Raw genomic sequence first — 27,857 nt, 5'->3', positions numbered from 1 at the left:
GAAATCATGACTAACTCTCTGTGGGTGTGTGTGCGCGCATACATGCATTTGTCGATAGACTGATCACAACAAGGACACCATTCTCTATGAGGGAGAAATAGCTATTACTAAGTAAATGCAACACTTCTTTTGATATTTCTATTTCCATATTGTTTTCGTAAGATGTTGATAATTTCTTATCACACTATTTTATACCAACTGAACACTACTGCCAGAATAATCATTGGGTTTACACCAATCTTATTACTACTGCACTGATCACAATCAAACAGAAAAGGCTGATGCTTGCAATTCATTTTTATTGTAAAGTTGTATGAACATCCAAAAGCCCATTTAGGGCCATGGCAAACTGCCTATCATAGACCCTCTCCCTCTTCCTCCATGGTGTCCTCCAGGAGCTCATGAAAGCAATGCTGTCAATCCACATGGAAGCAGAACATAGAGTGCTCCTGTAAAACAATTATCCCATCAGGAATGAATCAAACAGCCATTGAACGAATGGGATTCACAGTAATACAGTTGTCTGAGAATTTTCAATCATGAACCCCAGTTCTGGAGCCCCTATCCTCTCATCACAAGCCCAAGCACTTACCTCATCTGCTCTTCTGTGTTTTCCTCTTCCTGCCTCCCTCCCTTTCATCCTTTCCTATTGATGCTTCAACAGATAAAGTGACCTCATATGCCACAATCTGTTTCAGGAAAAAACCATCCGAAAGCCCATTCACATGAGGTGAATAATCACATGAGATCAGGAATTGTAGTGTTTGAGTTGAAAGACATTGCATAAATGCACGTCTATCAACACTAATACAGTTGTCTACAGAGAACAGGCGTTGATAGTAAACACTTACCTAATGTAGTCATCCAGCTGTGCTCCTCCTCCAACCCTCCCATCCTTTCCAATTGATGCTTCAACAGATCTGTTTCTTTGGCTGCTCTTTTCATCTATCTCAGACTTGAACAGGCTTGGAAAGAGGACAAAAGGAAACCAAAGCAACTTTAAAAGAGAAGTAGAAGAGGCAGACTTCAGTTCTTTTTGACATGTCTGTTGGCTCTTTTTCCTGTGCTCTTGGTCTTCTCCTTTTCTGCTCATCCTTAGTTATTTAGATAGTTATTTTGGCCATATGTCCATGGGAATTCTAGTTCAATCTCCTCTCTTTTACTCTTATAAAATGTTTTCACCTCTTTTTTCTGGGTCTCTGTTTATCTTGCCTCCCCCCTTGTGTTTTCCATTACTTTTTTTTGATCCACTCAGCTCTTTACTGCTAATCTCATGTACCTTTTATCCCATGGTCCTTCCTGATTCTGTCCATCAGAACTTGAATTCTGTATCTTCTACTGACCTCCTGATAAACCACTCTGGTCTCCCTTCCTCCTCTCTCATGTTTCTTCCTCTTCACCCTCATGCCTGGCTTCCTTATAATATTTTCCTCCTTTTGCTTATTTTCTCATTTTCTTTGTTAGTATTTTCTTTTGTCATCTACACAAAAGTTGTCAATGCCTCGTCCGCCGCTTTCTTCTGCTTCTTGCTTGTTCTCCTCTTCGCAGACTGTGTGTGAGCGGTCTCTGGACGCTGCTCCCTCTCTTCCCTCCGCACAGAGGCGTCAGATGTAGACGCTGTGACCTCGTATGCCACCACCTGTTTTGCTCTCTGTGTCTGCCCTTTTTTCTGACACAGCGCACGCCTCTTTTCTCTTTCAATCCTGGCATTCCTCTCTTCTCTCTCATACAGTTTCTCCATCTCCATCTTGAACCTGGCCTCGTGATCTTTTATTCTTTGAAGCTCTGCTCTCTTCTTATCCTCGTCCCGTATCCTTGTCTGCCTTTTCTGTTCCTCCTTCTCTTGTTCCTGCTGTATCATCAATCTCCTTTTCTGTTCCTCTTTCCTCCTCTTCTCTTCTTTCTCTCGTGCCTTTTGCTGCATCTCCAACACCTTCATTCTCTCCTTTTCCCTGTTCCTCTCCTTCTCCATCCTCTGTTTCTCAATCTTTTTCAACATCTCTGCCCTCTTTTTCTCCATCTTTTTCTCTTCCTCTGCCCTTTTTTTCTCTTCTTTTGCACGGGCCTTCTGTTGCATCTCCTGCTTCTTTCTTTCTTTTTTCTCACTTTTTTTGTCTTGCTCTTGGCTCTTTTTCTCATGTTCGATCTTTAGTTTCATCTCTGCCTTCTCCCTTTTCCTCTGCTCCTCTAACTTGTTTTTTTCCATGTTTTCTGTCCTTTTCCTTTCCTCCTCATTCAATTTCTTCTGTCTCTTTTGCCACTTTTTGAGCTCTTCGTCCCTGGCTTTTTCCTTCCTCATTTCAATCTTCATCATCTCTTCATTTCTCTTAGCCTCGTCCTTGAAATATTTGATCCTGTCTGCGTAGCTCATGGCATTAAGTTCTTCTTTCCCTCGGCTTGCCATCATAGACAATGCATTGGCGGTTGCATATCTCCCTTCCATTTTACCACTATCAATCTCCTTCCTGTCCCTCTCACCATAAGTTTCCCGGTGTAGACATCTCTGCTGTTGTCCACTCATGCTCTCCTCACTTTCACTACTCCCCTCCTGACTTGTGACCTCACTCACACTCTGAGACACATCATCCTCAGATGAGCACGAGGGAGTCACAGCCTTCTCAGTGATGACGCGGAGCGCCTTGATGTAGTCAACTTCTGTGTTCACCCTGTGAGCGAGCGGGCACAGCTCCTCGTAAATGGACTTCCATGTGAGTGACTCCTCACAAACGTCGTCAGGCAGGTATAGATCAGATGATTGCCTCTTGAGCACATTCACAACCTCTGCCAGGTCCTGCTGGGTGTCCCCCTGAGTGTCCTCTTGGGCGGCCACTGGCGTGGCGTCTGGGCTGGCCGGGCGCTCAGGGGCTGTGGCAGGGGTATTGGATTGTTCTACTGCAGAGGAGCAGGAGGCCTCAGTGTCATCGTTCTTGTCATCGTTGTTTACCCTTTTCTTCAGAATCTCTTCCTTTCTCTTTTGTGCCATCCTCTCTTTCAGCTGTGCTTTATACATATTCGCAATTTCTGCGCCTCTCCGTTGAACTTCCTCAGACAATTCCTCAGGCGATGCAATCTCTGGCCTGTTGACCTCATCCTTAACCTTTTCCTGGCCAGTCAATGAGGACCCGGGGTGGACGTGCGGATGGGTCTGTCTTATCCGGGCAGGAGGGCAGGAAGCCAGGGGGTGGGATGGGACAGCAAATCGGTGTGAAGCGTGTGGGTGTGACTTCTTGGACTGAGAATGAGGCCATTTATCAGGGGAGGTGCAGCTCTGTGTGTCCAGAGGGGGAAAGATTGAGTCTTTCTTAGATGGGTCCTTCTGGGTGCCGGCAGCATGCTGGTCAGGCTCCGATTGGCTGTTGGCGAGGTACCTATGGAGGTTGTACCAGGGGAAAGCTGGCAGAGTCGGGGAGACGGGACAAAGAATGGAGGAGGTGGAGCGCTGCTTGATCACCCCTTTATCCACCCCAATCTGTATGATGACAGACACATTTGTATTACTTAAAAGATTGATGGTGATTGTTATTAGCATCTTAGAACAATTACATGTGTATGGGTAATAAATATCATAGAGAAAACATGTTTTATTACTGTATATTAGCCTATTAGGAAAATTAACTTTTGGAATCATTCCAATTCAGAAATTCTTCCATTCTTTTTCAACTGTTGTCTAAGAATGCAGACCTTCCTAAGAATACTACCATTGCAGAATGCAGATCTTCTTAATAATACTACCAGTGCAGAATGCAGATCTTCCTGAGAATACTACCAGTGCAGAATGTAGACCTTCCTAAGAATACTACCATTGCAGAATGCAGACCTTCTTAAGAATACTACCAGTGCAGAATGCAGACCTTCCTGAGAATACTACCAGTGCAGAATGCAGACCTTCCTGAGAATACTACCAGTGCAGAATGCAGACCTTCTTAAGAATACTACCAGTGCAGAATGCAGACCTTCCTGAGAATACTACCAGTGCAGAATGCAGACCTTCCTGAGAATACTACCAGTACAGAATGCAGACCTTCCTGAGAATACTACCAGTGCAGAATGCAGACCTTCTTAATAATACTACCAGTGCAGAATGCAGACCTTCCTGAGAATACTACCAGTGCAGAATGCAGACCTTCCTCTGAATACTTCCAGTGTTCCGTTTTTTTATTGCCTTCTTATTTCACTATTCTATCTATTTAGATCTCATTTCTGTGTATCAGGATTGGGAACATCTAAAGCAACTACAGTATATCTACTTATATGAAAGTCTGATGAAAGAAAACTGCTCTTGTTACCTCCTCCAAGAGTTGGTGCAGCCTAAATATTTCTCCATACAGCGCCTTAATCTCCCTCATGTTTCCTCGCTCAGTTCTCCATGTCTCTCTAGCCAATCTCCAATGGGCGAGGTCAAGGTCATGGATATCCTCCCGCATGCCTAGTTCAACCTGGGTTCCCTTCTCATTTAGCCTCTTCTTTTTCCTCTTCTTCTGGGTTGAATCGGTGTTCTCCTTGCCCTGCCTACACACCTTTAGGGCAGTAGGGATATTGAGAATAGAACATGGTATATTTAATTTTACTCGTTGGATTATTATGTGCCTTCCATTGTATTTCATTGATATACAATATCAATAAGGTATAATGTTGACACTAGATCAAGCCGTAGTTAGTACAAAGTTTACACTGATTGGCCATACATGATTTGTCTGGACCACTTTAGTGGGTCGTAGATTTAGCCTGCAGATGGGACTTACATTAAGGCTGGGGAGTTGTGAGGAGTTGTGAGGCTGGTGTGTTCTGGGCCTGTGGAGTTCAGTAGTTTCTGTGCAGAAATCGTCCTGTGCAGTCCGCTTTGCCCATGGCTAGAAATGAAAATGATGACAAACATGCAGTCAGTAATGAGGTTATCGTGATACAAGTTTGTTATTTTCAATCCTAGAAAAGCTCACAGACCTATATGTCAAAGTGATGATTTTAAATCACTGGAGTTTTGACTATGAGGGTGGTGAGAGAAAAGAGATTCTAACCATTCTTATGATGATCCTTGGGAAGGAGAACTTTCCCATAGTTCCTTCAATTACAGTAATCCTGAAAAAGATACAATATGGTTTCAAAATATTATTATTTAAATCATCTAAATTAAATTGTGTCACGAAGTAGGCCTTTTCACACTAAATCACAAGTGGTCACAACTACTTACCAATCACTTCAAAAATAACCATCAAAAATATAGAAATGATTTTGACCCTGAATTGAACTTGTAAGTGTTGCTGTAATGTGACATTAACGCTATGTCAAACCATTTAGGCTGTCATCATATCAGAATACAATCATTTATGACATCACAATTGTGATGTAATGTGGTGCCATGGGAGACCACCCCCACCCTGACAGACAGCAAACACCAGAGCCACATAGGCCTGTTAACCAATTTATCCACTTCTATGTTTGAAATACAGTATATTTAGTACTAGTAAGCTCATAAACATAGTAAAAACCAGACTGTAGCAATGTGTATCACTTCACAGCTACTGTCCATGATGCATCATGAGTGGTTGTCCTCTGATGGGACACTATTCCCTACATAGTGTACTACTTTTGACCATGGTTGATAATGTACTTTATAGGGTTGATTTGGGATGCACCTAGAACTATGTAAAAAGTACCTTTGTTCGTCCTCACAATCAATTTTGCGTTGACATTAAATCATTTTTACTAAGTTAAATTTATGGGACAACAAGAAAGAAATGTATTCATAATAAAAACTGTACATCATTTTTTACGTTTTTGCAGAGGTCTTAGTTACACATCAGTTTAGTGCAGTCCTTCTCAAGTGAATGATAGGAAACACTTCATTGAAGAATCCCGTCCATAGTTCCCACCCCCACTGTGAACCAATCACTGATGAAGGGGTGTAGACTTCGACTACCAAACTCTGACTTGCCTCAACAAAAAAATTGGTGCACGCGAACAGCTGAAAAAAACCTACCGAACACCAAAATGAACAAAAACTTCACAAAATGTATGAGCTTGAACTGTTTCGACTGGGAAGCATGTGACAGCCTTTTAAGGAAGGTGGATGAGCAAAATCCACCATCGTAGTACGGATGAAGCCTGAGCTGGAATGTGAAGCTAACTGAAGCTGGCTAGATTTAACAGACCCTGAGTAGATCTAGCTTGCTTCTTGCTATACCACTCTGGGAACACCCTGGACTTACGACATGGGCTCTATGCTACATTATGGACAGTACTGTTCACTACTCTATACTATGGATGCACATGACCACTGTCTATATTGCACTATACATGAACACTAACACTGTCTACACGGTTTCCCACAGCAGATATTTATTTTCTGTCAATGGGGAGCCCACCATCATGGCCAAGATCCACAACAAGATATCAGAGATGGGCCAGAGAACACATAGGACTGAACTAAACATTCAGAAAGTCTGACTGCTCTACAACTGTGGCTGTATGACATGCCATACTCTTTTTGACCAGACGGCATCAGATACATGGCCTACACATACTAAGACAGAGGAGCGCTGTTTTGCTGTCTCAGATGCTTTGTCTGAGGTTGATGTGTCTTTCTGTCAATAATGTACAACTGCAGCCCACATTTCGGGGTGTTCCTGCATGAGGGCATTCCTGCATCTGCTACATTATGCACAGTACTGTTCACTATATGCTATGTATGCACATTAACACTGTCTATACTGCACAATCTGTTGTTGAGGTTGATGACCTAAAAACAAGTGGTCACACCTGCATCTGTTCTGGTGACACAGGAGTTTGAAGTGGAGGGAGTACAGGGCTTAGCATGTCCCTCAAGGAAGCTAAAAAAAGATTTTGACTTGGAAAAGTTGAATATTTTCTGGAGTCGGGTAATTGGTTAAGGGAGGAGGATTGGAGGGAAAGAGAGGAGGTTGAATAGACTGAGGGAGGCAGAGTATGGGTTTGTATCTGTTGTAGATAGCAATGACAAGGGAGAGGGTATGACGAGGAAGATTGGTATCAAGTTCAAACAGAGTGGTCCGGACACCAGTTTGAGTTCTGGAGGTGAAATGGAAGGGGTAGAAGGTGTTGTGGAAGTTGGGTGGAAAAGATGGTGGGTGCTGTTGAGTCGGTGAAGGTAACCCTGAGTGGAGGTGTCTGGTGCGAGAGAAGCAAGTTTAGGTGGCCAGGGTCATTGTAGTGGAGAAGATGTTGTATGCAGAGGAAGTGGAGGGTTGATGAAGGGTGAGGGATTCTGAGAGGATCCCTGTGAATAGTAGATCTTTGCCAGAACAGAGGGATAGGCCAATGAGTGATATATGTTTCAGTGAGGTTGGCTTAGCATTCATAGCAATTGTTATCAGCTGTACCGCAGAGATGACACGTAAGTCATAGAAAATAGATGTTGTGGTGGCAGCTGCAGAGAAGAACTTGGGGGTACGAGATTCGATTTCAGAAGAGTTACAGGGTGTGTTGAGTAGTAGTGTCTCGCCCTCTCGGGTCGTTGGCCTGGGGTAGGATAAGACAGGGTTAAAGTAGTGGAATAAGGTGATGGGTTTTAATGAGTGTAGGGTTAGTTAGTAGGGTCATTAAATATATATTTGTATGGATTTTTTCACGTTTCCCCTTATACCAATTTGTATAACAGAGTGTAATGGATTCATACAATAGTTCAGTAGAGGGCGATAATTCAACATATTGGATGCCAACCATCTTTAAACCTCACCGAAGAAGAAGGAGAAGAAGAAGAAGAAGGAGAATGCACCTGTTCTTTTGTGATTGCTGCCCTGCCCACTATTTGACTGGAAGGAGAGCTATTGCACAAATTTGTTTGTGCTGTTTCTTTGATTGTTTTTTTCCAAATCTTGGGGGACAATTGTTGCTGCAACATGGTTTGGTTTCTGATTCTCATCTGGTTTGTCCAAGGTAGGACCAGTCATTTTGTTTTTGTGACATCCTGCTTTTGAGTGTTTTCCATTTGATGTAGGACAGGTGAATCGGTTCTTCATGTTATGTAACATGTATTATGTTACCTTTGTGTATTTCAGTGGGCAGTGTTCCGATCACCAATTTCACAAATGCTACTACTTCAAATGCTACTATCCCTGCCACAGGTAGGCAGTCCTGCATTTGGGACCAGTCATTTTGTTAGGTGATAGGCTGAAAGCTAGGCCTGTTATCTGTTTTCCATGTTTTTATTTAATGTAGGCCAGCTGTACTGCAAAACTGTTATTGTACTGTTCCACTTTGTAATATTTTATTTCTGTGTTTCAGTGGACAATTCTAAAAACCCCATCAACAATTCTACAAATGTGACTTTCTCTGCCACAGGTAGGCCTATACTGTGATTTTCAAGTCAGTCACTTGGGATGATGGGGCCCAAAGAAACAATTCATTCTGTTGTCTTCAAGTTTATGGCTTGTCTATCAATAAACATAATGATATTACAAAATGAGTTTGTTCACAATTCCTTTTAGGTTCTACTGCCTCAATGGGGACACGCCACAAACAAAATGATTGGGTTAAAACGCCTGAAACTAGAGAAGGTAACGCATTCATTAGATGAAGCGCACAATCCTGGACCTCTACCATGAGGTCTGGACTTTAATGGCACTGGAGGTAGTGACTTGTAACTAGTACATGTCAGTGTGGTTGTTTCAGACCCTCTCTCTCTGTTACAGAGGACTTACAGTTTGACCTTGCTATCACGGAGGGAGACATTCTGGTTTCGGTGAGTCTATTATCCTTGCTTTCTGTCCTGTTACTGCATCTTTTAGGCTGATGAATCAGATTGATACCACCTTCTGGTATACACAGTCTGAAGCTAATGACTGCAAAATCATTCAAGCCAGATTGTTGAACAGAATTACATTTGAACTTGCTCTTCCGGTTGTCCATGGTGTTGGTCCTTCAGATGGTTGAAATTTGAGCCAATATATCCACAGGAAAATATACAATGCATGCATACTAACTGAAGTGCCAGGTGATAGAAATTTCAACTTCAGTACCGCCACTCTTAAAAGTTGTGTTAACAGTACTTTCCTGTGGATATTTTTAACCATCTGAAGGATCAACACCACGGACCACCAGTAGAGTAAGTTTCAATGTCATTTAATTCAACATTCTGTCTTGTAAAGAAACCTTAAACGATTTTGCAGTCATTAGTTTCAGTCTGTGTATACCAGAAGCTGGTACAGTGCCTTCCGAAAGCATCATACCCCTTGACTTATTTCACATTTTGTTACAGCCTGAATTCAAAATGGATAAAATACAAATTCAAACCCATCTACACAAAATACCCCATAATGACAGTGAAAATGTTTGCTAGTTTATTGAAAATTGTATGCAGAAATCTCAACTATTCGCATCCCAGAGTGAATACTTTGTAGAAGCACCTTTGGCATCGATTACAGCTGTGAGTCTCTCTGGGTAAGTCTAAGAGCTTTCCACATCTGGAATGTGTAACTTCTCAAAATTATTCAAGTTGTCAAATTGGTTGTTGATCACTACTAAACAACCATGTTCAGGTCTTGCCGTAGATTTGTCAATACTGTAACTCGGCCACTCGGGAACATTCTGTCTTCATGGTAAGCAACTCCAGTGCAGATTTGCCCTTGTGTTTTAGGTTATTGTCCTGCAGAAAGGTGAATGATGCTCCCAGTGTCTGGTAGAAAGCAGACTAAACCAGGATTTCCTCTAGGATCTTGCTTGTGCTTAGCTCATTCCGTTTCTTTTTTTATCCTGAAACTCCCCAGTCCACAACGATTACAAGCATACCCATGACATGATGCATCCACCACTATGCTTGAAAATATGAAGTGGACGACAATCTCAATTTAAATCGTAGTGGGCGTTGCCAATGGCACGGTTTTAGTTTATTTTTGGTGAGTTTATTTATTTTTCTTCTAAAGGATCTTAAAATATATATAGTTTACAAAACATTAGGAACAAATAATATTGAGTTGCACCCCCCTTTGCCCTCAGAAGCCTCAATTTCAGAGCATGGACTCTACAAGGTGTCAAGCATTCCACAGGAATGCTGGCCCCATGATTTCCTCAATGCTTGCCACCATTGTGCCCAGTTGGCTGGTAGTGGATATCTAATCCGAAATAGCTCGTTCCATCTCATCCCACAGATGCTTCATTGGATTGAGATCTGGTGACTGTGCAGGCCACTGCACTAAGCTGAATTCACTGTAATCTTTGTGGAACCATTCCTGGACAATCCTAGTCTTGTGGCATGGGGCATTATCCTGCTGAAAAAATCAATTCACAGATAGATACACTGCTGCCATGAAGGGATGCACCTGATTTTCAATTATGTTCAGACATTCAAACATTATCATGGGGCCCAACGTGTGCCATGAAGGCACCCCACAGCATCACACCACCACTACCACTCACCAGCCTGCAATGATGACAAATATCATGATGGATGCATGTGGTTTTCTTCATACCCTAGTCCTCCCATCAGCGTGAAATTGCAAAAAAAACGGGATTCGTCAGACCAGACGTTTTTCCAATTCTCCTGTGTCCAGTGTTTCATTAGTCCACTGCAACAATTTCTTTTGCTGAAATAAGTGGAACTGTAAGGTTGTCGGCTGCCATACCCCATTTGTGTCAAGGTTCTACGAGTTGAGCATTTTTTGGGTCTTTGGGCACAAATGTTTAACTGGACTGTCAATTGACTATAACTGTAGCCCGTCTGTTGCTCTGCACAATTCGTGTCACCCATTTTTGACCACTGGACTGCCATTGGCTGGATGTCCTTTGGGTGGTGGACCATTGTTCACACACGGGAAACTGAGTGTGAAATAGCCAGCAACGTTGCAGTTCTTGACACACTCAAACTGGTGAGCCTGGTACCTACCATACCCTGATCAAAGGTACTTAAATATTTTGTCCTGCCCATTCACCCTCTGAATGGCATATATACATAATCCATGTTGCAAGGCTTAACAATCCTCCTTTAACTGGTCTCTTCATATACACTGATTGAACAGGTGACCTCAATAAGGATCATAGCATTCACCTGGTCAGTCTGTCATGGAAAGTACACTGTATATTGCTCCAATCTTCTTTTTTCTTCTTCTACATACTTAGTCTGGTTTTAGTCATTTAAGTTAATACTGAAATAGTTTTACCATTTTAGAATTTAAACATTCATAGGGGAAATGCAGAAATAACAATTTAATTAATCTGAGGCCTATACTCTCTAGCGACAGCTGGATTTAAGACTAGGTGTTTTGTCCTACAGGAAGACCGATTAGCTGTGAAGTCACTTTGGCCTGAGAATGAAGGCGTCACTTCTATCCCCTACAAGATCAACGATTATCTGGGTGAGTGTCGAATACAGTAGGAGAGATGAACACTGTAACACTAGATGTTTTCTAATATAGTGAGAATGATATGCACCGTCTAATGGTAGATTGTCTCTGATCCACACAGTGGACAGAAAGGAAACTATACTAGCAGCGTTCAAGATGATTTCAGACCGGACGTGTATCCTCTTCCACGAATACACCAATGAGATGAACTACATCGAGTTCATCTCTGGGACAGGGTGAGTCCAAAGTGGGCACATTAACACATTCTCTCCTTCCCAGCAGTTTACAGTTAATAACTCACAACCTCTCCTTCCTTTTCCTGTGTTCAATCCTTTATTTTTCTCTCTTCCTGTCATATCACCTCTTTCTCCTCCATTTCTCTCCTCCCGCTTCTCTCACCTTTATCTTTCTTCACTTAACTCTAGCTGTGCGTCGTATGTAGGTTTTCAGGGCGGGGCCCAGTCTCTGTACTTCGGTAGAGCCTGTAGCGTGGGGAACCTGTGTCATGAGCTGATGCATGCACTGGGCCTGCACCACGAGCACACACGGCCAGACCGTGACCAATACGTCACCATACAGTGGGACAATGTGGTCCCAGGTAACTCACAACATACTAAACCACCTCACGGGCATTGCATGTGGATCAGGGGCAGGGCTGGTCAATTTGTCCCATGGAAGAGCTGCAGTGTGCAGGCTTTTGTACCAGCCCAACACTAACATACCAGATTCAGCTTTTTGTGGTCTGGAGTGAAGACCGTATAGAATAACTATTGACATTTAGTATTTTATTAGGTACTGCCTAAGCAGCAGCTACTCTTCCTGGGGTCCACACAACATGAAACGCAATATAACATTTAATAGACAGTACAGCACAAGGACAGAACAACATTAGTTTAAAATAAGTATATTCTTTCATACATTTATGCCTTAACGTTCCATTTATCATGTACTTATTAAAACGGAAATACTGCAGCCATTCATTCCCCCATCCATTGCAACCCTTTTCTCTATTGTTGAAATGTCTTTGTCTAAGCAGGTCCTGATAGCCTAATATCATAGCAGCCTTGAATCCTGCTATCCTAATCTCACAGCACCAGTTCTGTAAACACCAGAGAGAATCTTACACCAGTAACCATCAGTGTTCTTTAGTTTGAGACCAATACTATGCAGAACTATGTATTTTATAGACTCATTTCCAATGATGTAGAATTTACCTGAATTTGTTAACTCCTGCGAATTTCCCCTGGCGTGACTGCAGCAACCTTGTTCACTAAATTTACCTGACGCGAATAACTCTACATTGTCATCTACAGTTAATGGGTATCCTGGTGTAAAATATACCTTTTACAGTTGCCACCCGTAATGGGTATCCTGGGATAACATGTAAGCTTGTTTTTTAGAGCAGTTTTGTTACATTACCACCCGCAATGGGTTTAATTAGGTAAGATTAAATATTCATACCTTGATTCCTGTAGCGTTTCCTCCTGCTAGAGGTTCAACTTAATGGTTTCCATCTCAACTTGTCTACATTTCCATTTTCATTCCCTTATATCACATTCACACCCAGCAGTGTCCACCAGTCACATCTGCCTCTTGTAACTCTTTTAACTTCCAGGAAAAGAAGATAACTTTAAGGTGAAGAAAGGAGACACTCAGGACCTGCCCTATGACTACGACTCCATAATGCACTACGGAACGTCAGTCACACTCCTCTCCTCCTTATTCCCACTAAAGTCCTAATTTTACTCACCTTGTTTTTAAACTGCTGGCAATAAGTAAATATTAGTTTTACTGGGCCTGTGTACAGTATCCAGCTCCAGTAACATTTCCCGGTGCGTACCAAATGGTTCCCTATTTAGGTCACTTTTTTACCTGGGCTCTGGTCAAACTATGTGCACTATATTGGGAATAGGGTGGCATTGTGACGCAGTCCTTGTGTTAAAGTAGCAAGTCCTCTAATCCCCCATTGTTGGGTTTCTCCTGGCAGATACTACTTCTCATCAAACCGGAACCCCACTATTGGCTCCAAGAAGAGTGGAGTCCAGATTGGACAGAGAAATCACCTGAGCCCCCTGGACATAACACGCCTTAACAAACTCTATCAATGTGGTAAAGACATGCACACACAGAGACAGGAAAAATATCAGAGTTGGGCTGCCTTTTTAAATGCAGTCATTCTCGTGCTGTATTCTAACCATGTTCATGTCCTGTCTTTCACAGAATAACAATGCACAGTTTAGCATTTATTACACCATCGAAGATTTCAACACCGCTGCTGTCGACTGAAGATTCCAACACAAATGGCACTGACATTTTAACTTCTCAACAATGAATAAGTTGAACTAGTCCCTTAAAGCTTTCTGACGTATTATACGTGTGTTCAGCAGCAGGCAGTAGTTTAATTTGTCCTGTGTGCTCTTGCTGCCTTGAATTAGGCCTATTCCACTGCACTTGTCTTGGAAATAAATACAATGACCTAGACTGAAAAGAATCCAGTCAGTGTGATGTTTCTTGCTGTGTTCTATTTCATTCTATAATGGACCTTCTCAGCTATGCTCATCATACATCCCAAGGTGGGATCAGAGATGAAGTAGATCTAGCACAGCAGGAGAGACGACTTAAATTAATGGTGATTAAGGTATAAAACTTTGCTGACTAGCTAGGCAACAAATGATTTAAAAATGATGACGCTGTAACACAGGACTTAGACAGCAGGGATCATAGACTCACCAAAATCAGAATGTCGCCCTCTGGAAGGGTGTACTACGAAACAGGTTTGAGTTGACGAGAACTTTGGTTAACTCTTGAGCTCAATTCAGGATAACCGGTACCAGGAACGTGGCCCACCTTTTAGCATGGAATACTTAACAAATATACATAAAGATGTATACACACACTACCGTTCAAAAGTTTGCGGTCACTTAGAAATATCCTTGTTTTTGACAGCCTTTTTTGTCCATTAAAATTAAGTGATCAGAAATAGTGTAGACAACGTTGTAAATAATTATTGTAGTTGGAAAGGGCAGGTTTTTAGTGGAATATCTACAGTTGAAGTCGGAAGTTTACATACGCCTTACCCAAATACATTTAAACTCTGTTTTAAACAATTCCTGACATTTAATCCTAGTAAAAATTCCTTGTCTTAGGTTAGTTAGGATCTGTGTGACAGGTTAAAGGAAATACTAATAGCCTGTTATACATTAAAAAGTATTAGTAAATTCATAGTATGTGAGGATCTTAACATCTAAGGTTAAGAAGATCATGCATTCAGTATTAGTTGAGATTGATAATATTTATAGAATTGTGTTAAAATCCGTCAAGCATACAAAGGGTACGAATTGTGAGAGGAATGTGTAAACGTTTTGTTGATTACTTTATGTTGTCGTGAGTAAAAGTGTTAATTTGTGATCTAAATGCTCTTAATCTATGAGCCTGAGATCGATTGCTCTGGTCTCCACTCAAGTTCACGGAGAATTCGCGATATTTTTCTCATTGCACTAAAAGTTCTCAATGAGTAAACATTAACCTATCACTCTCGTGATTTTATTTTTTTATATTTTTTTTTAGGGTTGTATCAGCTTAATATTGCGGAAAGAATGTTGCTTCCAATGTCATTGTCTGCATCATTTCCAATCCCTGATATTTTTTGGGGTAAATATATATATCCATACACGTATGCATGCATATACACATATATACATACACATACCTATATAGACATACATACTTTTTTAAAGAATATACCTTTATCATTATTCCCCGCAAACCCTACCACCGATCCCCCAATTGGAGTAAACTGATAAAGATTTCTGTTTTTACCTTCAATTTATACATCTTATATACATTTTACAGACACAGTCTACTTTATAATAGTTCTCTCTTGTTTGTTCTTAGTCCTTTTTCTGTTGTCCATCCAGTTTGATTTCCACTTGTAACTGTGCTATTTCACAAAAGCTCCGCACCTATACACATTTCACAGATCCCGTATGCCCTACATTGTTTATCTTGTTATTAGTCCCACCCTTCAGCTCCACTCAACCCTTCCCATCTATCTTCCAACATCATCCATTTCAGATTTTTATTTGCCATATATTTTTCAACTGTGCTGTGATGCTTCACAAAAGATTTGAATCTTCCTATTCTCATAGCTTCCACGGATTGTAAATTAAAAATAAACATTTTTGCTAAAATAATTATTATATTATTGATTGATTGACTATGGCTTTTTTCAAATCCAAACCAAAAACGAGCTACATACGGACAATACCAAAATAAATGATCTAATGACTCTGCCTCCTCACAGCAGAATCTACAGAGCTGGGAAGATTGTATCCCCCATATATATAACATTCTATTAGTTGCAAGAATTTTGTACAGTCATTTAAATTGAAAAATTCGAAGTTTTGAATCCGGCGTTGTTTTGCGTATCAATTCATAAACCATGTGCCATGGAATGGGTACATCGAAAATCTCTTCCCAACTATTTTGCAATTTATATGGCACAGCTGTCAGTTTTTTGGTCCTTAAATTAAATTGGTATATGTTTTTATATATCACACTTTTCTTGAACCATTTATGTTCTTTAATATAGGGCCGACATACAAGTTCCTTACTTTTTTCCCCTTCTACTTGCCTCTTCCATTTTTGTGGTAATGCTGCAATTAATTGGTTGTAATTTTGGGTCGAGCAGACATTTCCATATGTCTGTGTTAGCTGCATGTGTGACATTACTCCACCAGTCCTATTTATGATATCATTCACAAAAATTATACCTTTTTTAAACATTTCTTCGATAAATACAGTTTTTTTTAATCAATTACTATATTTGAATTTAACCACAATATTTGTTGTACTATTTGTTCCGTCCTTTCAGGTGGATTAAACTGAAATTGCAACCAACTTTCTAAGGCTTGTTTAAAAAATAAAGATATTTTGGAGATTATTTCCTTTTCAAACAACCGAAAGTGAGCAGGTGTAATCTGAATAAAGGGAAAAAGGCCCTTCTTGAACATAGGATGAGACATTCGTACCAATTTACTAGAGAACCAGTTTGGATTTAAGTATAACTTTTGTATGACTGATGCCTTTAGTGAGAGGTCTAATGCTTTAATATTTAATAATTTCTGCCCTCCGAATTCATATTCGTTATATAAATAGGCCCTTTTAATTTTATCTGGCTTGCCGTTCCAAATAAAATGGAATATTTTTTGTTCATAGACATTTAACATTTAATTCATTTAGCAGACGCTCTTATCCAGAGCGACTTACAAATTGGTGCATCCATCTTATGACATCCAGTGGAACAGCCACTTTACAATAGTGCATCTAAATTTTTTAAGGGGGGGGTGACTGAAGGATTGCTTTATCCTATCCTAGGTATTCCTTAAAGAGGTGGGGTTTCAGGTGTCTCCGGAAGGTGGTGATTGACTCCGCTGTCCTGGCGTCGTGAGGGAGTTTGTTCCACCATTGGGGTGCCAGAGCAGCGAACAGTTTTGACTGGGCTGAGCGGGAACTGTACTTCCTCAGTGGTAGGGAGGCGAGCAGGCCAGAGGTGGATGAACGCAGTGCCCTTGTTTGGGTGTAGGGCCTGATCAGAGCCTGAAGGTACTGAGGTGCCGTTCCCCTCACAGCTCCGTAGGCAAGCACCATGGTCTTGTAGCGGATGCGAGCTTCAACTGGAAGCCAGTGGAGAGAGCGGAGGAGCGGGGTGACGTGAGAGAACTTGGGAAGGTTGAACACCAGACGGGCTGCGGCATTCTGGATGAGTTGTAGGGGTTTAATGGCACAGGCAGGGAGCCCAGCCAACAGCGAGTTGCAGTAATCCAGACGGGAGATGACAAGTGCCTGGATTAGGACCTGCGCCGCTTCCTGTGTGAGGCAGGGTCGTACTCTGCGGATGTTGTAGAGCATGAACCTACAGGAACGGGCCACCGCCTTGATGTTAGTTGAGAACGACAGGGTGTTGTCCAGGATCACGCCAAGGTTCTTAGCGCTCTGGGAGGAGGACACAATGGAGTTGTCAACCGTGATGGCGAGATCATGGAACGGGCAGTCCTTCCCCGGGAGGAAGAGCAGCTCCGTCTTGCCGAGGTTCAGCTTGAGGTGGTGATCCGTCATCCACACTGACATGTCTGCCAGACATGCAGAGATACGATTCGCCACCTGGTTATCAGAAGGGGGAAAGGAGAAGATTAATTGTGTGTCGTCTGCATAGCAATGATAGGAGAGAGCATGTGAGGTTATGACAGAGCCAAGTGACTTGGTGTATAGCGAGAATAGGAGAGGGCCTAGAACAGAGCCCTGGGGGACACCAATGGTGAGAGCGCGTGGTGAGGAGACAGATTCTCGCCACGCCACCTGGTAGGAGCGACCTGTCAGGTAGGACGCAATCCAAGCGTGGGCCGCGCCGGAGATGCCCAACTCGGAGAGGGTGGAGAGGAGGATCTGATGGTTCACAGTATTTAGAATTTAAAAAGCAGGTCACTAGGTGTAGGCAAAACCATAGGCAAATAGGTAAACTGTGATATGATTAAAGAGTTAATCAGGGTGATTTTCCCACAAATAGACAGGTATTTTCCTTTCCATGGTAGCAAGATCTTATCTATTTTTGCTAACTTTCTATAAAAATTTATTGGAGTGAGATCATTTCTTTCTTTTGGGATTTGTATACCGAGTATGTCCACCTCTCCGTCAGACCATTTAATTGGTAAACTACATGGCAATGTAAAATGAGTATTTTTTAGTGATCCAATACGTAATATGGTACATTTATCATAATTTGGTTTTAATCCAGAGAGGATAGCAAATGTATCTAGATCCTCTAAGAGGCCGTGGAGAGACTCTAGTTGTGGTTTTAAAAGAAAACATTAATCATCAGCGTACAATGACACCTTGCCTTATATTATCTCCAATGTATCGTCCATGTAAAAAACCTGTCTGATTAGGATGAATAATATCTGACAAAACTTTTTTTATTCTATGCGCCAAGCATTTTGCTAGGATTCTTGCATCACAACAGGTCTCCAATTTTTTAAATGGACTGGATCTTTATATATACCACTTGGGTCCTGTTTCAGTAATACTGATATCACACCTTCTTGTTGCGTGTCTGATAATCTATCATTTATATAGGAGTGGTTAAAACAAGCTAATAATGGACCTTTGAGTATATCAAAAAAAATTGTATACTTCCACTGGTATGCCATCCAGCCCTGGAGTTTTCCCATCCTTAAAGGCCCCAATTGCATCAAGTAGTTCCTCCTCTGTAATTAGGCCCTCACATGAGTCTTTCTGTACAGATGTTAATTTTACATTATTATTAGGAAAAAAATCCATACAATTAGTTTCAGTTAGTGGAGATGGAGGAGCCTGAAACGAAAACATATTCTTAAAGTACTTTACTTCCTCTTTCAAAATATCATTTGGTGAATCATGCGTGACTCCATCATTTGTAACAAGTTTTAATACGTTTTTTTTGGTAGCATTTCTATATTGAAGATTGAAAAAGAATTTGGTGCATTTTTCCCCATATTCCATCCAGTTCGCTTTATTTTTTATAATATATTACACTGGATCTTTCTTGAATAAGTTCCTCCATTTCTTTTTGTTTTTCCTCTAACTTATTCTGTGCCTCTATGGTACCGTTTTTATTGTTATCTAACTGTACTGTTAGTCCTTCAATTTCCTTTGTTAATATGGACTCTTTTGATCTAAATTGCTTTTGTTTTATAGATGAGTACTGAATTGCATGGCCTCTAAAGGCACACTTAAAAGTGTCCCATACAATATGGGGATCTGCTGTATCTATGTTATGTCTAAAAAAGTCAGTTATAAATTCTTCTGTCCTAGTTCTAAACAATTTATCATCTAGTAGGCTTTGATTAAATTTCCAATATCCTCGCCCACGTAGAAATTCTGTAAGAGTAATATATATGCCAATTATGTGATGGTCCGACCGCATTCTGTCCCCTATCAAACACTTTTTAACTTTTGGTGCCAGAGAGAATGATATAAGAAAGTAGTCAAGGCGACTAGCTTGATTAAGCCTCCGCCATGTATATCTCACTAGGTCAGAGTATTTAAGTCTCCATATATCCACTAATTCCAATATATCCATGACATTCCGGATTTCCTTAAGTGCCTGAGGGTGATAGTTTGTAGTGTGATTTCCTTTCCGGTCCATAGAGGTATTTAAGACCGTATTAAAATCTCCCACTATAATAATAGAGTCTAGTGTTGCTTGTAGAGTTGATACATTCTTATATATATTGTCAAAGAAGCTTGGATCATCATTATTCGGACCGTATAGGTTAATAAGCCATATCTGTTTATTGTCCAATAACATATTTAAAATAATCCATCTACATTGAGGATCTGTTTGGACAAGTGGCACATTTGGATCAAAATTATTGTTAATTAAAACTATCACCCCTTTTGAATTTCTTTGCCCATGGGAGAAATATATTTCGCCCCCCCAGTTCTTTTTCCACAAAACTTCATCTAAAACTGTTGAATAGGTTTCCTGTAAACAATAGATATTATAATCCTTTTCTTTTAGCCAGTTAAATACTGATCGTCTTTTCCTATTATCTGCTAAGCCATTACAATTGTAACTGGCTATACTTATTTCACCACTTACCATAATGAGACACCTTTCAATTATTTTTTATCAAAATATATGTTTGTAAATGTCCTATTAAAAAGTAACATAATAATTGAGTGTCTATATAGTTGTACCATGATATTTGCATTTCTACTAAGTAAACCTCCAATTGGTCCCTACTATTCCACCCGCTAAAAGCCCTCATCTCGAGTTGGGTTGTCATCCCAATGCCCGGCAGACCACCCTCGACCCCCTGTATCCCATAGCCCTGGACCGACTGGGATCCATCCTTTGAAAAGAGCACACAGTGCCATTTACCGAATTGAAGTAGATCCATTGCCAAATGCATTTCCATCGCCCTCACCTCGATTTTTATTATATATTGCTGTGGATCTTCCTCTATAGTCCCTAACATCTTTTACTTCTTCCTTCGCAACAGTTGTGGGATACACACATACACCCACACACATTCAGCCCTTACCCCCACACAACCATAAGCTCACTTTCTCAACAATTGCACCATCCCAGAGCCCAACTCAAGATAGGTCATGATTTACAAATGTACTTGCAGTTGCAGCTGCATGAGAAGGCCTGCAAGACCGCACAAAAAATGAGCATAAATGTAGAGATTTATTTACCATTGTCACATCCTAGATGATGGAGGTCAAATGTACACCTTCTTCCTGAAACACCCACAATACGGTCATCCGTCATGACCATGTTCCCAAGCATCTCCATGCAGTCCGACTTTGATTTCATGCCACCAGGGCCACAATAATATACCCCCTCTCTGAATGTCCGAGTGACCCCCTCCCCATGGGTTACTGCAGCTAGTGTTGCCAGCACTGTCACTGCCTGGGTGGGGGCACCCCATCGGAATCCCCACCGGCTAGGTACAAGGTCGTCAAGGTTCTCATTAGCAGCTTTGAGAATTTCCTTGTTTATTATGCTCTCCCTTTAGGGGGCTTTGGCTTTGCAGGACCAACCCTGCCAAGCAGGCTCAGAATCTTGAGGGGGCAGTGCTGCTCTTGGTCTCTGACCTCATTTTGGCTGCATACAGACCGCTTACAGCATGCACATAAAACAGTTAGGGACTTCTCCTTAGTATCTGAGACATTCATGTGGGTGTCTAGGATATAGGGCCATGGACCGTACCATTAAAATAGGATAATAAATAATTAGATATAATTTATTTAAAAAATGTAGTTCCCCATGATAGGACAAAAAAATAAATAAGACGTATAATTCATTATAAAAGTATATCCATCATCTGAACAACATTGAAAGCCCTCTCATACCCGGCTCACAGCAATACATTGGCTCTGGGATATGCAACCATTTCATTACTCACTCTCGTGATTCTTTCTCCCCCTTTTCAGGTATGTTATTGATGATAAAAAAGAGTAATTTAAATGTAATAACTCGCTAACATGTCAAGAGTGTTTAAGGTTTGTCTTAGTAACATATTGAGGAAGTGAGTTAAGTTTGCAGAGAGAAATATGAGCCCTGCTCGGTTGCAGCTAGCTTCGTACTGCTAGGTACTGCTACGTAGCTGCCATTTCATGTCGATTGTGAATGAACATGTGCGTTGTTAATAAGATATTTTGCGGTGTTATTTGTGTAATGGTTTTTCAAACACTTTATTGCCTGTTGATAAATTGAGTTATGGTTTACTGAGTTAAAGCTTTGTGCTTGACAGTTATATTGAAAATAGTATTTGTTTCAGTGATGTACAGTGTATACTGTTGTGACTTGAATAAGCCTTGTACCCTACAAAACAATCTATTTCCTGTAGATCTGTTATTCTGTAAAATGTGTTACTTATGTAAAATGATTGCACTAAAAGTTTTAATGAGTAAACATTCCGTATCACACTCGTGATTCTTTCTCCCCTTTTTCAGTGGTGTAACATCACCACTATTGTTCACATTCTTAAACTGTCAGAATAATCAAGATTTATTTCAGTTATATTTCTTTCACGTTCCCAGTGGGTCAGAAGTTTACATACACTCAATTAGTATTTGGTAGCATTGCCTTGAAATTGTTTAACTTGGGTCAAACATTTCGGGTAGCCTTCCACAAGCTTCCCACAATAAGTTGGGTGAATTTTGGCCCATTCCTCCTGACAGAACTGTTGTAACTGAGTCAGGTTTGTAGGCCTACTTGCTCGCACATGCTTTCTCAGTTCTGCCCACAGATTTTCTTTAGGATTGAAGTCAGGGCTTTGTGATGGCCAGTCCAATACCTTGACTTTGTCATTAAGCCATTATGCCACAACTTTGGAAGTATGCTTGGGGTCATTGTACATTTGGAAGACCCATTTGCGAACAAGGTTTCACATCCTGACTGATGTCTTGATGTTTCTTAAATATATCCACATACTTTTCCTTACTCATGCAGCCATCTAATTTGTGAAGTTCACCAGTCTCTCCTGCAGCAAAGCACCCCCACAACATGATGCTGCAACCCCCGTGCTGCACGATTGGGATGGTGTTCTTTGGCTTGCAAGCCTCCCCCTTTTTCCTCCAAACAGTTTCATTTTTATTTCATCAGAGCAGAAGACAATTCTTTAAAAAGTACAGTCTTTTTCCCCATGTGCAATTGCAGTCTGGCTTTTTTGGAGCAGTGGCTTCTTCCTTGCTGAGCGGCCTTTCAGGTTATGTTGATATAGGACTCGTTTTACTGTGGATATAGATACTTTGTAAATGTTTCCTCCAGCATTTTCACATGGTCCTTTGCTGCTGTTCTGTGATTGATTTGCAAAGTACACTTATCTTTAGGAGACAGAACACTTCTCCTTCCTGAGCAGTATTTTATATTTATCCGAGGAAGGAGTACCAGAGGAAGGAGTGCCTCCTACTGGCCCTCCAACACCACCTCCAGCAGCATCTGGTCTCCCATCCAGGGACTGACCAGGACCAACCCTGCTGAGCTTCAGAAGCAAGCCAGCAGTGGTGTGCAGGGTGGTATGCTGCTGGCTGTAAGTAGGCCTTGGTATGAAGGCTGTGTGGTCCCATGGTGTTTGTACTTGCATACTATTGCTTGTACAGATGAACGTGGTACCTTCAGGCATTTGGAAATTGCTCCCAAGGATGAACCAGACTTGTGGAGGCCTACAATTTATTTTCTGAGGTCTTGGCTGATTTCTTTTGATTTTCCCATGATGTCAAGCCAAGAAGCACTGAGTTTGAAGGTAGGCCTTGAAATATATCCACAGGTACACCTCCAATTGACTTAAAGTATGTCAATTAGCCTATCAGAAGCTTCTAAAGCCATGACATTATTTTCTGGAATTTTACAAGCTGTTTAAAAGGCACAGTCAACTTAGTGTATGTAAACCTCTGAACCACTGGAATTGTGATACAGTGAATTATAAGTGAAATTATCTGTAAACAATTGTTGGAAAAATTACTTGTGTCATGCACACAGTAGATGTCCTAACCAACTTGACAAAACTATTTTTTGTTAACAAGAGATTTGTGGAGTGGTTGAAAAACAAGTTTAATTGACTCCAACCTAAGTGTATATAAACTTCCGACTTCAACTGTACATAGTTGTACAGAGGCCCATTATCAGCAACCATAACTCCTGCTTTCCAATGGCACGTTGTTAGCTAATCCAAATGTATCATTTTAAAAGGCAAATTGATCATTAGAAAACCCTTTTGCAATTACGTTAGCACAGCTGAAAACTGTTCTGATTAAAGAAGCAATAAAACTGGCCTTTAGACTAGTTGGGTATCTGGAGCATCAGCATTTGTGGGTTCGATTACAGGCTCAAAATGGCCAGAAACAAAGAACTTTATTCAGAAACTCGTCAGCCTATTCTTGTTATGAGAAATTAAGGCTATTCCGTGCGAGAAATTGGAAACTGAAACTGAAGATCTCGTACAACGCTGTGTACTACTCCACAGAACAGTGCAAACTGGCAATAACCAGAATAGAAAGAGTGGGAGGCCCCGGTGCACAACTGAGCAAGAGTACATTAGAGTGTCTAGTTTTAGAAATAGATGCCTCAACTGGCAGCTTCATTAAATAGTACCCGCAAAACACCAGTCTTGACGTCAACAGTGAAGAGGTGACTCCGGGATGCTGGCATTCTAGGCAGAGTTGCAAAAAAAAAGCCATATCTGAATGGCCAATAAAAAGATTAAGATGGGCAAAAGAACACAGACACTTGGCAAAAGAACACTGACACTAGACAGAGGAACTATGCATAGAAGGTCAGAATATTCATTGGGTTTACACCAATCTTACTACTACTGCACTGATCACAATCAAACAGAAAAGGCTGATGCTTGCAATTCATTTTTATTGTAAAGTTGCATGATATAAAGCAGGAAGAATTAACATCCAAAAGCCCATTTAGGGCCATGGCAAACTGCCTATCATAAACCCTCTCCCTCTTCCTCCATGGTGTCCTCCAGGAGCTCATGAAAGCAATACTGTCAATCCACATGGAAGCAGAACATCCTGTAAAACAATTATCTCATCAGGAATAAATCAAACAGTCATTGAACGAATGGGATTCACAGTAATACATTTGTCTGAGAATTTTCAATCATGAACCCCAGTTCTGGAGCCCCTATCCTCTCATCACAAGCCCAAGCACTTACCTCATCTGCTGTTCTGTGTTTTCCTCTTCCTGGCTCCCCCCCTTTCATCCTTTCCTATTGATGCTTCAACAGATAAAGTGACCTAATATGCCACAATCTGTTTCAGGAAAAAACCATCCGAAAGCCCATTCACATGAGGTGAATAATCACATGAGATCAGGAATTGTAGCGCTTGAGTTGAAAGACATTGCATAAATGCACGTTTATCAACACTAATACAGTTGTCTACAGAGAACAGGCGTTGATAGTAAACACTTACCTAATGTAGTCATCCAGCTGTGCTCCTCCTCCAACCCTCCCATCCTTTCCAATTGATGCTTCAACAGATCTGTTTCTTTGGCTGCTCTTTTCATCTATCTCAGACTTGAACAGGCTTGGAAAGAGGACAAAAGGAAACCAAAGCAACTTTAAAAGAGAAGTAGAAGAGGCAGACTTCAGTTCTTTTTGACATGTCTGTTGGCTCTTTTTCCTGTGCTCTTGGTCTTCTCCTTTTCTGCTCTTGACCTTTTATCCCATGGTCCTTCCTGATTCTGTCCATCAGAACTTGAATTCTGTATCTTCTACTGACCTCCTGATAAACCACTCTGGTCTCCCTTCCTCCTCTCTCATGTTTCCTCCTCTTCACCCTCATGCCTGGCTTCCTTATAATATTTTCCTCCTTTTGCTTATTTTCTCTTTTTTTTGTTAGTATTTTCTTCTGTCATCTACTCAAAAGTTGTCAATGCCTCGTCCGCCGCTTTCTTCTGCTTCTTCCTTGTTCTCCTCTTCGCAGACTGTGCGTGAGCGGTCTCTGGACGCTGCTCTCTCTCTTCCCTCCGCACAGAGGCGTCAGATGTAGACGCTGTGACCTCGTATGCCACCAGCTGTTTTGCTCTCTGTGTCTGCCCTTTTTTCTGACACAGCGCACGCCTCTTTTCTCTTTCAATCTGTGCATTCCTCTCTTCTCTCTCGTACAGTTTCTCCATCTCCATCTTGAACCTGGCCTCGTGATCTTTTATTCTTTGTAGCTCTGCTCTCTTCTTATCCTCGTCCCGTATCCTTGTCTGCCTTTTCTGTTCCTCCTTCTCTTGTTCCTGCTGTATCTTCAATCTCCTTTTCTGTTCCTCTTTCCGTGCCTTTTGCTGCATCTCCAACACCTTCATTCTCTCCTTTTCCCTGTTCCTCTCCTCCTCCATCCTCTTTTTCTCCAGCTTTTTCTCTTCCTCTGCCCTCTCTTTCTCTTCTTTTGCACGGGCCTTCTGTTGCATCTCCTGATTCTTTCTTTCTATTTTCTCTCTTTTTTTCTCTTGCTCTTGTCTCTTTTTCTCATGTTCGATCTTTAGTTTCATCTCTGCCTTCTCCCTTTTCCTCTGCTCCTCTAACTTGTTTTTTTCCATATTTTCTGTCCTTTTCCTTTCCTCCTCATTCAATTTCTTCTGCCTCTTTTCCCACTTTTTGAGCTCTTCGTCCCTGGCTTTTTCCTTCCTTCTTTCAATCTTCATCATCTCTTCATTTCTCTTAGCCTCGTCCTTGAAATATTTGATCCTGTCTGCGTAGCTCATGGCATTAAGTTCTTCTTTCCCTCGGCTTGCCATCATAGACAATGCATTGCCGGTTGCATATCTCCCTTCCATTTTACTACTATCAATCTCCTTCCTGTCCCTCTCACCATAAGGTTCCCTGTGTAGACATCTCTGCTGTTGTCCACTCATGCTCTCCTCACTTTCACTACTCCCCTCCTGACTTGTGACCTCACTCACACTCTGAGACACATCATCCTCAGACGAGCACGAGGGAGTCACAGCCTTCTCAGTGATGACGCGGAGCGCCTTGATGTAGTCAGCTTCTGTGTTCACCCTGTGAGCGAGCGGGCACAGCTCCTCGTAAATAGACATCCATGTGAGTGACTCCTCACAAACGTCGTCAGGCAGGTATAGATCAGATGATTGCCTCTTGAGCACATTCACAACCTCTGCCAGGTCCTGCTGGGTGTCCCCCTGAGTGTCCTCTCGGGCGGCCACTGGCGTGGCGTCTGGGCTGGCCGGGCGCTCGGGGGCTGTGGCAGGGGTATTGGATTGTTTTACTGCAGAGGAGCAGGAGGCCTCAGTGTCATCGTTCTTGTCATCGTTGTTTACCCCTTTCTTCAGAATCTCTTCCTTTCTCTTTTGGGCCATCCTCTCTTTCAGCTGTGCTTTATACATATTCGCAATTTCTGCGCCTCTCCGTTGAACTTCCTCAGACAATTCCTCAGGCGATGCAATCTCTGGCCTGTTGACCTCATCCTTAACCTTTTCCTGTCCAGTCAATGAGGACCTGGGGTAGACGTGCGGATGGGTCTGTCTCATCCGGGCAGGAGGGCCGGAAGCCAGGGGGTGGGATGGGACAGCAAATCGGTGTGAAGCGTGTGGGTGTGACGTCTTGAACTGAGAAGGAGGCCATTTATCAGGGGAGGTGCAGCTCTGTGTGTCCAGAGAGGGAAATATTGAGTGTTTCTTAGATGGGTCCTTCTGGGTGCCGGCAGCATGCTGGTCAGGCTCCGATTGGCTGTTGGCGAGGTACCTGTGGAGGTTGTACCTGTTGAAAGCTGGCAGTGTCGGGGAGACGGGACAAAGAATGGAGGAGGTGGAGCGCTGCTTGATCACCCCTTTATCCACCTCAATCTGTATGATGACAGACACATTTTTATTACTTAATAGCTTGATGGTCATTGATATTACAATCTAAAAACATTTACATGTGTATGGGTAATAAATATCATAGAGAAAACATGTTTTATTACTGTATATTAGCCTATTAGGAAAATGAACTTTTGGAATCATTCCAATTCAGAAATTCTTCCATTCTTTTTCAACTTTATTCAAAGAATGCAGACCTTCTTATGAATACTACCATTGCAGAATGCAGACCTTCTTAATAACACTACCAGTGCAGAATGCAGACCTTCTTAATAACACTACCAGTGCAGAATGCAGACCTTCCTGAGAATACCACCAGTGCAGAATGCAGACCTTCCTGAGTATTCTACCAGTGCAGAATGTAGACCTTCTTAAGAATACTACCAGTGCAGAATGCAGACCTTCTTAATAATACTACCAGTGCAGAATGCAGACCTTCCTGAGAATACTACCAGTGCAGAATGCAGACCTTCCTGAGAATACTACCAGTGCAGAATGCAGACCTTCCTGAGAATACTACCAGTGCAGAATGCAGACCTTCCTGAGAATACTACCAGTGTTCCGTTTTTTTCTTGCCTTCTTATTTCACTATTCTATCTATTTTGATCTCATTTCTGTGTATCAGGATTGGGAACATCTAAAGCAACTACAGTATATCTACTTATATGAAAGTC

General features: G+C 41.6%; 3 protein-coding genes across 4 annotated transcripts; 1 reads left to right on the top strand and 2 right to left on the bottom strand.

Moving 5' to 3' along the window:
• Positions 1 to 279: 279 nt before the first annotated feature.
• On the bottom strand, positions 280 to 5,083 carry LOC129835955 (golgin subfamily A member 6-like protein 24). 2 transcript variants are annotated; one of them, XM_055901649.1, is made up of 7 exons: positions 5,016 to 5,083; positions 4,743 to 4,850; positions 4,287 to 4,517; positions 1,280 to 3,469; positions 852 to 965; positions 593 to 689; positions 280 to 449 (listed from the first exon to the last, which is right to left on the bottom strand). In XM_055901649.1, the coding sequence occupies exons 1-4, from the start codon at positions 5,052 to 5,054 to the stop codon at positions 1,481 to 1,483; spliced, it is 2,367 nt and encodes a 788-aa protein (XP_055757624.1). In that variant the 5' UTR covers positions 5,055 to 5,083; the 3' UTR covers positions 280 to 449; positions 593 to 689; positions 852 to 965; positions 1,280 to 1,480. The 2 variants fall into 2 exon arrangements, with proteins under 2 accessions (XP_055757624.1, XP_055757623.1); XM_055901648.1 differs by having other exon boundaries at positions 852 to 3,469.
• Positions 5,084 to 7,720: 2,637 nt separating this feature from the next.
• Positions 7,721 to 13,790, top strand: LOC129835957 (astacin-like metalloprotease toxin 5). The gene is made up of 11 exons (XM_055901650.1): positions 7,721 to 7,911; positions 8,034 to 8,099; positions 8,260 to 8,316; positions 8,463 to 8,531; positions 8,667 to 8,716; positions 11,243 to 11,324; positions 11,434 to 11,548; positions 11,738 to 11,910; positions 12,928 to 13,009; positions 13,300 to 13,421; positions 13,533 to 13,790. The coding sequence occupies exons 1-11, from the start codon at positions 7,875 to 7,877 to the stop codon at positions 13,535 to 13,537; spliced, it is 858 nt and encodes a 285-aa protein (XP_055757625.1). The 5' UTR covers positions 7,721 to 7,874; the 3' UTR covers positions 13,538 to 13,790.
• Positions 13,791 to 25,039: 11,249 nt separating this feature from the next.
• On the bottom strand, positions 25,040 to 27,216 carry LOC129835900 (golgin subfamily A member 6-like protein 6). Its single transcript, XM_055901608.1, has one exon. It carries the CDS (start codon positions 27,214 to 27,216, stop codon positions 25,234 to 25,236), a length of 1,983 nt encoding a protein of 660 aa, XP_055757583.1. The 3' UTR covers positions 25,040 to 25,233.
• Between the last annotated feature and the right edge of the window lie 641 nt (positions 27,217 to 27,857).

The sequence above is a fragment of the Salvelinus fontinalis genome, chromosome 37 (genome assembly GCF_029448725.1).
Source record: "Salvelinus fontinalis isolate EN_2023a chromosome 37, ASM2944872v1, whole genome shotgun sequence".
Taxonomy (NCBI): domain Eukaryota; kingdom Metazoa; phylum Chordata; class Actinopteri; order Salmoniformes; family Salmonidae; genus Salvelinus; species Salvelinus fontinalis.
This window is presented reverse-complemented; position numbering and strand designations above follow the sequence as displayed.

What these genes read in the sequence shown, in the direction of transcription:
- LOC129835900 (XM_055901608.1), bottom strand. Translation starts at nt 27,216, where the DNA reads ATGACCATCAAGCTATTAAGTAATAAAAATGTGTCTGTCATCATACAG.
- LOC129835955 (XM_055901648.1), bottom strand. Translation starts at nt 5,054, where the DNA reads ATGGGAAAGTTCTCCTTCCCAAGGATCATCATAAGAATG. An exon ending in CAAGGATCATCATAAGAATG is followed by an intron (nt 4,851 to 5,015) that starts GTTAGAATCTCT and finishes TTTCATTTCTAG; the next exon opens with CCATGGGCAAAGCGGACTGC. An exon ending in CACAACTCCCCAGCCTTAAT is followed by an intron (nt 4,518 to 4,742) that starts GTAAGTCCCATC and finishes ACTGCCCTAAAG; the next exon opens with GTGTGTAGGCAGGGCAAGGA.
- LOC129835957 (XM_055901650.1), top strand. Translation starts at nt 7,875, where the DNA reads ATGGTTTGGTTTCTGATTCTCATCTGGTTTGTCCAAG. An exon ending in AACGCCTGAAACTAGAGAAG is followed by an intron (nt 8,532 to 8,666) that starts GTAACGCATTCA and finishes TCTCTGTTACAG; the next exon opens with AGGACTTACAGTTTGACCTT. An exon ending in CAAGATCAACGATTATCTGG is followed by an intron (nt 11,325 to 11,433) that starts GTGAGTGTCGAA and finishes TGATCCACACAG; the next exon opens with TGGACAGAAAGGAAACTATA.